This window comes from Lactuca saligna, chromosome 2, assembly GCF_052625555.1.
Source record: "Lactuca saligna cultivar CGN05327 chromosome 2, ASM5262555v1, whole genome shotgun sequence".
NCBI classification, from domain to species: Eukaryota; Viridiplantae; Streptophyta; class Magnoliopsida; order Asterales; family Asteraceae; genus Lactuca; species Lactuca saligna.
Genome location: NC_136418.1, coordinates 177,455,860 through 177,465,930, shown reverse-complemented (window position 1 = coordinate 177,465,930; position 10,071 = coordinate 177,455,860). Strand labels below are relative to the sequence as shown.

Genomic DNA, 10,071 nt, shown 5'->3' with positions numbered 1-10,071 from the left:
ACTGAATAAAAGCACGAAGCAATATTTCTATCAAACTAATGGAATATTGAAGCAAATTATATTGTTCTTCTTAAGATTAGTATACAAGTAGCAAGTTTGTATTCATCTACTCGGTATAGGGTTTGGAGATCATAACAGTAGAAGCTTTATGTTTTTGTAAAACAAATTAACATAGTGTCCCAAAAATACTCAAGCTACTGTCTTTATTAATTCTAGTACAAGGCATATAGCTACATGTCAAGTTCATATGTTAGACGATTATAAATTTTTACTCTAAAAGTCAAAATACAGTATCTTACCTTGGAAGGGCCTCTGGTACTGAGTAATTAGAGTGTCTGCTAGATCCAACAATAAGAAAAATCGACAAAATGATACAGTTGGCAATTTAATCTAAGCTTCAACTTCACTGTCGAAGGCGTAAATGTTAGGTGAGTATAAACAAAAGGCGATTACTAGGGTTGTTCATCGGTGGATATCCAAAGTTTTTTATACAACCGATCCGATCGAATCATCCAATCAATATTGGTTATTGGGTATAATAAAGAACTGAGTAACATATGAATAGAGCTTATGCTCAGGACCATATATATAAGGTTGACTAATTTTATATTTGTAGTATGTAGGTTTTTTCTATTTTGGACTTCTACTATCAATTTAGGAATTGAGATATCCAATTCCAATCTTGATCTAATTAATTGGCACAAGGTTTGATGTTTTTGTTTGGATAAATTAAATATCCTCCTATCTTTTGTTTATACCAATCTTCCTACCCATTTAAATGATGATATGTGTCATATTAGTATCCAAAAATATCATTGAATTTCATTAAATGAACATTAAATATTACACATGTCACTATTTAATTGCGCACGATGATATGTAGGAACAAAAGGTAGGAGGATATTTAATTTTTCTTTTGTAATATCTCATTGGCAGTATTATTCTTTAATTTGTAGTTGCTTATTTACTGTTGTCCTAACAGTAACTGTTGAATGGGTGACGGATTGGTGGCATGATGCTTTAATTACTTGTAGTTTGTTGCCATATTAACTTGGTTAATGGTTGATTGGCTGTATCGCTATTTGTTTGGATTTGATTTAGTCCTTCAAGTATTAATGAGAATACTGTTTGGTATCCAATTTTGTATATTTTTGTGACAGCTGTGATGATGTAGTTTATAAAAAGAAATTAAGAATTATCATATTTTGTTAGAGACATCATGGAGTACTGCTTTTTTTTTCTTTAGAGCTCACTTACATAACATTCTCACCATAATTAACGGATCAAAAAGATCAAAGATGACTAAAAATCTTAACATATATATTCAAACAAAATGTGATTTCCATTTCCTTGTTTTTAAAAGGAAATGAAAGCAAATAGACAGAGTCATCACTTCAAAAAGCAAGCATTATCATATCTAGGATTTCAACATAAAGCAAGCATTATCACAGGTATGATTCCAACATAAAACAAGCAGTGCCATAGCTTTTTTGAGATTTCAACAGGAAGCAAGCATTATCATAGATTTTCAGATTTCAAAAAGCATGCATTATTTGACGATTAGGGTCCTCAATGTCATGGGAAAGGTGAGATGCAATTTGTGGATGACATTTATTTCACTATTTGCATGTCACGTACATTAACATCGCAAGAAGTGAATATAAATTTAAACGACAACAACTAATTTCTCTTCCACATTCCAAAATGAACCCTCATCATATTGCTTTCCTCTTTTCTAATCTTGTTATATTTCTGATTTTTGCCACCAATTCTGCTTTTGGTGGTGGTAACGAGACCGATTATCAGGCGTTGTTGAAGATACAAAAGAAAATCGATATGTGATTACAGGATGAAATTGACCATATATATGTTCTCCAAAAACCCCAAAAACAAAAAAAGCATTTATCCCGTAATATGGATCACTACTGTTACTATCACAATTGTTTATAAAGAAATATTCATTGAATCCTCATCAAAAGCAATCTAGATAACAAAAAATTATCAAGAAATATTCAGGGTGGAAAGGGGAGGGTACAAACCAGATGATAGAAAATATGGAGAAATGGGGGATGAGAAATTTTCCTTTAGCTTTGTAACAGGGAGACATAGCATGAATGTTCGTCAATGAGAATCGCTTCCAAAAAAAAATTACTGAATCAAAGCGTTGAGGCTAATCAGGGAAAACTAAGGCAAAATAACCCAAACTTCGGAATTGTTGATTCGAGATCAAACGAGAAATATTTTTTACTTGATTCAACCTTCGTCTTCTCCCCATCTATTTGTTTCCTATAACAGAGAGATAGATGAACACAGAAAGAAGAAAGAGAGATGCAGATGATTAGATTAAGAGAAAATCAAGTCATCAGTTTCTTTCTGGAAGGTGTCCCAACAGGTGTGGTGGTCGAAACAACGTGTCCCTGTTTCGGTGAAAGAGCCTTGCCGTGTCTTTCTTTAAGCCTCGTTCACGCGCTGTACGCGCTTTTAAAAAAGTTGGGCTCTTATATACAGTAACGAGATGAGATATATACCTTCAACCTTATTATTATATTTAAAAAATAAAAAAAATAAAAAAAAAACGTAGCCTCCGTCATCATCGTACTCCTGCTGTCCAAAGTTTTCTCCATAACATATTCCCCATCACTCCGGCATCAACGTATCAAGTAAACTTTCCCTTTCTCCCTTATTTGTTCTTTTTCTTCGATTCTTTCTTTATATCTTCTTGTATGAATTGATGAATTTCATGGTTTTTTGTATCTTCTTGCGTCAACGTATAGCCTATAGGTTTTCTCCATTGCTCCTGCATTCCATGTAATTTTAAAGAATTCGTGATAGTCTTAGAGTTATATTAATTTTGCTGCTTTGATTTGGAAGGAACCGATCAATTGATTTTCTTTGATTTCCTCTTAAACACACAAACCTTATGCAGTACACTGTGGTATCTTATTTTTAAGGGACACTTTGGGTTTCCTACAAGTAGCATAAAACGAATCACCCGCCAAAACAATAGTTTTTAACCCTCAAACTGTAGAAGCAAACATAATACGAACAAACGTATATTTCTTTTACTGTCAATTTCCAATTTTTGTATTATAAAAAATTCATAATTTCAGGAATTAATTTCATTACGCCATTTAACGACACAAAGTTCCTAATTACCATAGTTATGCCATTTACTGAAACACGGGAACTAGATGTTACTGTTTGATGTTCAATGATTGGTTTATTCGTTTACATGATTTATTTTTCCCGTTTACATAGCAACTGATAATCTGATAGCATTTGCATTCTGTGATCACGACGCGATCAGTCCACTTAGGGATTAACATCGATAGAGCAATTTACCTATGCGATGAAATTAGGTTTTATTTTGAAACGTAATCCATGAATTTAGGTTTTGATGTTATTTCAATAGTTTTCGAGTTCCTCTTGGATCTTTTTTTGTTCGTTAAGTTATGGATTTGTATACGTTTCCATTGCTTTGTCTTGGGGTTTGTATTCATGATTTAACGCCTGAATTTGAATTTTGGTGTAGATGGTTACATCCAAGACTCTGATCTGCACCATCCACTCGTGTCGCATACTCAGCCTTATCAACAAGCTTTTCAGAATCAAGCCAGTTGTCGTACTGTACAGATGCAACAGAGCCAGAAAAACTCAACAATATTACACAAGGTGCGCCAAAAGCAGCAAGTACCAATTGCTTTCTATTTTTCTTTCATTTCCCTTTGATATGTTTTGTTTCTACACTGGAATCATATTTTTTTCTGTTAAGTAGCAAGTACCAATTGCTTTCTATTATATTTGTTGTTGACTTGAGTGCTCCCTTGTTATGATTTTTTTTTTCTCGGTTTTTTATGAAAATTTTCAAATGAAAATGAAATTTTTGAAAAAACATCGTTTAATTGATTTAGTTTTGAAAACCTTCCAAGAAAAAATAAAAATTTCCTATCTTCCTCTGCTATGAATATCCTACCTAATATCACACTAAATTTCTTGTTTTTTTATATACAATATATATTCACAACCATTACATCAGTGTTCGGTTTCTAACCTAATGGTTTTTTTTTTCAGAGTGCTCATCACTAACAATCCAACTTTGATGAAACCCAAAACAAAAAAGGTATGTTTTACTCTTTTAACGCCTTTGAATTAGTTAGATACAAATTTTGTGGCACCTTAGACACTTCAACGTTTGAATATTGAAATATGTATATTTGAATACAAATATGAGCTTGCTTATAATATATGCATTTTTGTGTTCTTTTTATTTGGATTATTTTTCTTGTGGGTGGACTTAAAACCTTATTCTTGTGTTGCTAACATTAGACCTTCATCGGAGTATGTTTCTACTATTTTATATTTATTTATTTATATATTAAATCTTTCTCAAAACAACCTGTTTGGGTCGCTTCCAATAGAGGTTGGTGAACTAAGGTTGTTGAGTTATCTAGATTTATTTGATAATAATTTGTCAGGTGATTTTCCTAGTAGCATTGGTGGTTGCACTAGCCTTGTATTCTTATTCTTAAAGGCAACTTATTTAAAGGCACCGCACCATCTTCATTAATCTCCATGACAGAAATTTAAAAACTCAATCTCTCTCATAATAAATTTTCGGGCCAAATTCCTCAATTCTTGGAACGTTGATCTTATTAGAATATGTAAACCTGTCTTTTAATGGTTTTGAGGGTGAAGTACGGATGATTCAGTGAATCAGTGTTTGCCAATGCAAGTGCATTCTTGTTTTGGGAAACAATAGGCTTTTTGTGGTGGCTTGGCTAAACTTGGGTTACCCAAATGCAAGGAGACACGGAAACATAAGAAAAGGGTTCCTATGATCGTAATAGTCATTCTGATTGCATCCATACTTTTCACTGTATTGTTTCTAGTGTATGCTTGGTGTAAGGAAAAAAAAAAAAAAAAGGTCAACCTTCTCGATCAACATCGAGGGACGAACAATTCATGAAAGTATCAAACAGTCAACTTCTCAAGGCTACCAATAGATTCTCCAAAGACAATTTGATTGGTGAGGGTGGGTTCAGCTCTGTTTACAAAGGAGTCCTTGATCAGGATGATACATTGTTGCGGTCAAAGTTCTACATCTTAAAAACCGAGGTGCTCACAAAAGCTTTGTGGCAGAGTGTGAAGCATGGCATAATATCCAACACCCGAATCTGTTGAAGACAATAACTTCATGTTCAAGTCTTGACGTCCAAGGCAATGACTTTAAAGCTTTGCTATACGAGTTCATGCCTAATGGAAGTTTACATGATTGGTTGCACTCAAGTGCAAGTAAATCCAAACTCAACCTTCTTCAAAGACTAAATATTATCATCGATGTTGCATCTGTACTTGATTATTTCCACAATCACTGTTTATCGATCACTGTGACCTGAAGCCTAGCAATATTCTACTCGATGATGATATGGTGGCCCATGTTGGAGGCTTTGGTTTAGCTCAATTTCTCGGAACAAATTCAAAGGAACAAGGTGCAAGTGGCATTAGAGGAACAATTGGGTATGCACCTCCAGGTAAAGTTGATGTTTTCCTAGATGCTTATACTTATTTATGGTGATACACTTTTTCTAAAGTGATTGGTTATAAGTTGCAGTGTATGGCATTGGGAGTGAGATGACAAGTAGTGGAGATGTATGCAGTTTCAAAATACTTTTGTTGGAGGTGATGACAGGGAAAAGGCCGACAGATGGCATCTTTAACAAAGGTATTACCCTTCATAAGTTTGTTGACATGGCCTTGTCGGCCAATGCAAGCGATGTTATTGATGATGATCTTCTTAAGTTTCTTCAAGAAGATGCTATTGCTAGGAAATATACGTTAGCAGATGCAAATAAAATAGAGGAATGCTTGTCTTCAACTGTTAAACTAGGAGAATCATGCTCCATGGAGTCCCCACAACAACAGATGAATATCAAAAATGTTGCCCATAAGTTGCAACATATTATGAATATGCTTCAGTAAATTTGAGGTGCCACGTTAGTCAATAGTTTGGTTGTTAATCATTAAATATGGATGTACTTGAGTATTTGATGAATCTTGGATTTTGATGGGTATCAAATGTAAAATATTTAGAATTAATTTATAAAATATGGCTATCGTTTCTAAGGAAAAGTTAACGCTTTGGAGTACACATGTAAAGAACTGAAATGGTGGGAAAAACTGCAAATGTTGAAACTTTGAAAAAGTGGGTGCCCACCTTCACCGACAAACCCAAGGCTCTCATTTGATCATATTCAATTTTACACCATTCTCTCTTAGGAACTTTCTACTCAAACAATAAACCTTAATTCATGAATCATGTTCATCAACATCTGTGCACATAAACAAGCCTTGTACATTTAGACATAATGATAAACAAGTTACAAATAGTCATATAATTTGAGATACATTTTTTATACAATGAGATCATAATGCATTATAGAAATTTATAAACGAGGAACCCTAAAAACACCTAGACGCAAAGTCATACCTGTTTGTACTAAAACTGGGTGTGTTTGAAGGAAACAACTCATTCTTCCTCTGTCTCTGCATATCATATCAAATCATCAAACAAAACAAAACAAAACTAAGCAAATGGTAGTTAACAGTCTTAAGTGTTGTTTCATTTGTAGTTAGTGAACTTAATGGACATAGATAGAACTTAATCCGGTAAGCTATATATATGATTACATTCAAAGTTATGTACCAAATGTACAGGAAAAGAGGAGAATATTTAGAAAATTTGGTTACCATGTATTGCATCCATGTTGTTTTCCTTGAAAACACCAAGGGGTGAACCATGAACAGACAGAAGCATCTCACCCTGTTTTGGAAGCCTTAAAGTTTTAGGCGTCACACCAACAGACAACCTTTGACTCGTCACCTGCAACCATAACAACTCCAAAAATAAATATATATATAAATTATAAAAAAGTAAAATCCATATAACAATGATACATTAGAAGTGATATATTATATACCCCAGGAGTCTGCATAGATTCTTCAAAGCCAAGAATATGAGTTTCTGATGGCTCCTCCAGAACCTAAAACATGAACCAAATAAGAAAAAACACCCAATAACATAAATGTAATGAGAAAACTTTTCTCATATCAAAATGCATAAATAACAACATACAAAATCCTTGATTTGAAGATTATCAGTGCCAATGAAGCTGCTCATTTTCCCTGCCACCAAGATAAACGTGTAAATAAAACCATAAATGAAAAATGAAAACTCAAACCCTTATTGCATACATATTACATACACAGCTTACCAGTTTTACTTAAAAACTCGGAGCCACCAACAGATGGCATAGCAGTAGAGCAGTCAGGATAAGCCATGGACATATGTTGTAAAAATGAAGTGATCATGTTTCCTCCATCACCTGTGTTCATGGACAAATCATCACCTTTATCTTTCCATTTAACTTCAATTGGTCCATCTTTATCTGTTCTTGACACAGTTAAGTTAGGGAGATTTCCCTCAAAATATTCAAGTAATGGAGTCTGAAGCTGTTCCTTTCTTATATTGGATTTCATCAACCGCAAAGCAGTAAGTAACCTCTCAATCTCCACATCCCTAATCGTCCTGATTGCAGCACGTTGAGGTTCAACTGATAAGAGCACAAAGCAATATTTCCCTCAAACTCATGAAATGTTGAAGTAAATTATAGTAGTATTTTTCTTCTTAAGAGTAGCATAACAAAATCTACAAGAAGCAAGGTTTGTTTTGATCTAAAACAAAAGGTCATTGAGAAAGAAATGCTGGTTTTGCTAACAAGGAACAGACCAAAACTTGAAGATAACAACAAAGATGGCATGATATAACTTTGACATGAATAATGTAAGTAGTTAATACAATAATGGATAAATGGGTAATGTAGTGCCCTAAAAATACTCCAAGCTACTGACTTTATTGATTCCAGTTACCAGTACAAGACATATAGCTATATATCAAGTTCATATGTTAAAGATTACAAATTCTGACTCCAAAAAGTCAAAATAAAGTATCTAACTTTCGAAAAGCCACTGGTGCTCAATACTTAGAGTGTCTGCTATAAGAAAGATCGACGAAATGATACTGTTAGCAATCTAATCTAAGATTCTAAGCCATCCAGAACTAGTTTGACTTTGACCAAAACATGAACAAGAGATTTCCTTGGTAGAAATTGAATCGGACCACCAAATCATTAATAGATAATAAAGTTACAAAGCATATACCTTCTTGGTCAATAGAATCATTTTCTTGCAGAAGCTGATTTGCATCAATGTCGCACACAGTATTATTCACATGAGATAAATCAGGCTGTTTTGCCTTTTTTGCCTTCCGTTTAGGCATCACAAATGCAGAAAAGTTGCTCAATTGAACTTCAACACCAGAATTACAACTCAGTGCACCTCTGTGCCAGAAATTGAACATCAGTAACACAGAATTGAGATTGAAAAAAAAAACAATTAGATTACCTGGGGCTCTAAAGCTTCATTAAGAACATAGGAAGTAATTGAGCGCCAATAAACTAGGGTTCTACAGGGGATTGCTTTTTTGAATTCTGCAAGATTATTTGAACCATCAATATGCATTTTAGAAAGGAGAAAATCATTAATGTAGTTTTTTGGCCCATCACAATCCACATTCATGAGCGATAAATTCAAAGAAGTTCATTTGGTTCCAGATGTGGGGAACATTGGTCTACAGGAGAAGAGTATTCAAGGTATGAAGCCATATAATATAACTTGAAAAAGAGCAGGAAGAATAATTGGAGTGATATAAATGATGATATTGATTATTGCCTATCACAATCCACAATCAAATATAGAAGCTCACATTTAGTTGCATTTGATACTTCTTCCTTATAAGTAATGTCCACGGCTCAAATTTAGTTAACAACATCCCTGTAACAACCCACATTGAAATGAAACTCAAACTAACCAAAACAAGCAAAGCAAATCGATGAACCCAGCTAACCAAAACACGCAAACAGCTAGCAATTAACACACAGTACCACAACCACACTGGAACAAGAGAACACCAAAAACATCGAAGCGAAAGTGTAAAACTGATCTGAACAAAAAACGGATTCTAACCGGGCCTCTTGTGAGTGAGTGACAGATGGAGATCAGAGGCTCGGAGGAGCAGAAGGTCGCCGCCCGCCTGCAGCTGTCCGCCGGAGTGGAAAGACAAAGAGATGATGCGACTGTGAGCGGTGAGAGACGAGGTAGGGAGCGGATGCGACTGTGAGAGATCGGCGCAGGAGGTATGGCTACGGCTTCGTATTTGACTGAGAGAGATAGAGAATTACCGGAGACGATGGAGGAAACATGTGTGATCTTGGACTCGATTGAAATTTTGAAACGTTAAATGAGAATCGCGCCTGATACCCCTTTTCACCAAACCCTAGTTTAGATATAGTTTAGATTCACAAACGGGAAATGACCGACCATCTTTTACATTTTGATCGTGACATCCTGTTATATTTTAGGATTCGATTGAAGTCATTATTGAACCAAAAATTTTAATAAAATTTTAAAAGCTTATTTTAATTAAATTTTAAAAGCTTATTTTAAGATAAAAAAATTATTATTTCTCACATAATCTGTTATGTTTTATTAAAATATAAAAATGATTATTTCATTAATTTGAGTAAAATGTTAAATAATTAAGATTTTTCTGTTAAAAAAATTAAAAATATATTAAAAAAATTCAAAATAATAGAACTTTTCTTTCTTTTGCATGGTCTATAAATTTATATAAAAAATCAAAAATAATAATAATAAATAACGTTAATATCATATATATATTCAAAATGTTTTAATTAATCATTCCACTAAAAAACAAATTTGTTTTGGGTTATAAAATAGCATTCAAATTATTGTTTTGTTTTTTAATATATCATTTTTACAATGATATTTTAAAAAAACAAGACAATAGATCATTACTTTCTAACAAGTATTTTAGTTGAATTTAAATAGTTGTTTACCTTTTTATGAAATTAACCCAAAAAATCATTATGACCAGATAGTAAATATTTATTTGGTTTTTGATGATTAATAAATAAAAAACTTCATAGATGGTCC

At 33.4% G+C, this 10,071-nt stretch overlaps 2 protein-coding genes across 6 annotated transcripts; one reads left to right on the top strand and one right to left on the bottom strand.

Annotated features, from left to right (window-relative positions):
• The first annotated feature begins 2,529 nt into the window (after window positions 1–2,529).
• On the top strand, window positions 2,530–6,327 carry LOC145032975 (receptor kinase-like protein Xa21). Of its 4 annotated transcripts, XM_078981952.1 has the most exons (5): window positions 2,530–2,660; window positions 3,533–3,672; window positions 4,072–4,120; window positions 4,890–5,531; window positions 5,612–6,327. In XM_078981952.1, the coding sequence occupies exons 4-5, from the start codon at window positions 5,426–5,428 to the stop codon at window positions 5,977–5,979; spliced, it is 474 nt and encodes a 157-aa protein (XP_078838078.1). In that variant the 5' UTR covers window positions 2,530–2,660; window positions 3,533–3,672; window positions 4,072–4,120; window positions 4,890–5,425; the 3' UTR covers window positions 5,980–6,327. The 4 variants fall into 4 exon arrangements, with proteins under 4 accessions (XP_078838078.1, XP_078838077.1, XP_078838076.1 ...); XM_078981951.1 differs by lacking the exon at window positions 2,530–2,660 and adding an exon at window positions 2,680–2,808 and having other exon boundaries at window positions 4,072–5,531; XM_078981950.1 differs by lacking the exon at window positions 2,530–2,660 and adding an exon at window positions 2,820–3,359 and having other exon boundaries at window positions 4,072–5,531.
• Window positions 6,328–6,338: 11 nt separating this feature from the next.
• Window positions 6,339–9,445, bottom strand: LOC145032974 (translation initiation factor). Of its 2 annotated transcripts, XM_078981946.1 has the most exons (9): window positions 9,082–9,445; window positions 8,822–8,889; window positions 8,461–8,546; window positions 8,218–8,396; window positions 7,272–7,610; window positions 7,133–7,182; window positions 6,978–7,040; window positions 6,748–6,880; window positions 6,339–6,543 (listed from the first exon to the last, which is right to left on the bottom strand). In XM_078981946.1, exons 4-9 carry the CDS (start codon window positions 8,333–8,335, stop codon window positions 6,527–6,529), a joined length of 720 nt encoding a protein of 239 aa, XP_078838072.1. In that variant the 5' UTR covers window positions 8,336–8,396; window positions 8,461–8,546; window positions 8,822–8,889; window positions 9,082–9,445; the 3' UTR covers window positions 6,339–6,526. The 2 variants fall into 2 exon arrangements, with proteins under 2 accessions (XP_078838072.1, XP_078838073.1); XM_078981947.1 differs by lacking the exon at window positions 8,822–8,889.
• Window positions 9,446–10,071: the final 626 nt, after the last annotated feature.

What these genes read in the sequence shown, in the direction of transcription:
- LOC145032975 (XM_078981952.1), top strand. Translation starts at nt 5,426, where the DNA reads ATGGTGGCCCATGTTGGAGGCTTTGGTTTAGCTCAATTTCTCGGAACA. An exon ending in AATTGGGTATGCACCTCCAG is followed by an intron (nt 5,532 to 5,611) that starts GTAAAGTTGATG and finishes TATAAGTTGCAG; the next exon opens with TGTATGGCATTGGGAGTGAG.
- LOC145032974 (XM_078981946.1), bottom strand. Translation starts at nt 8,335, where the DNA reads ATGCCTAAACGGAAGGCAAAAAAGGCAAAACAGCCTGATTTATCTCAT. An exon ending in TGATTCTATTGACCAAGAAG is followed by an intron (nt 7,611 to 8,217) that starts GTATATGCTTTG and finishes TGCTCTTATCAG; the next exon opens with TTGAACCTCAACGTGCTGCA. An exon ending in ATCTTCAAATCAAGGATTTT is followed by an intron (nt 7,041 to 7,132) that starts GTATGTTGTTAT and finishes TTCATGTTTTAG; the next exon opens with GTTCTGGAGGAGCCATCAGA.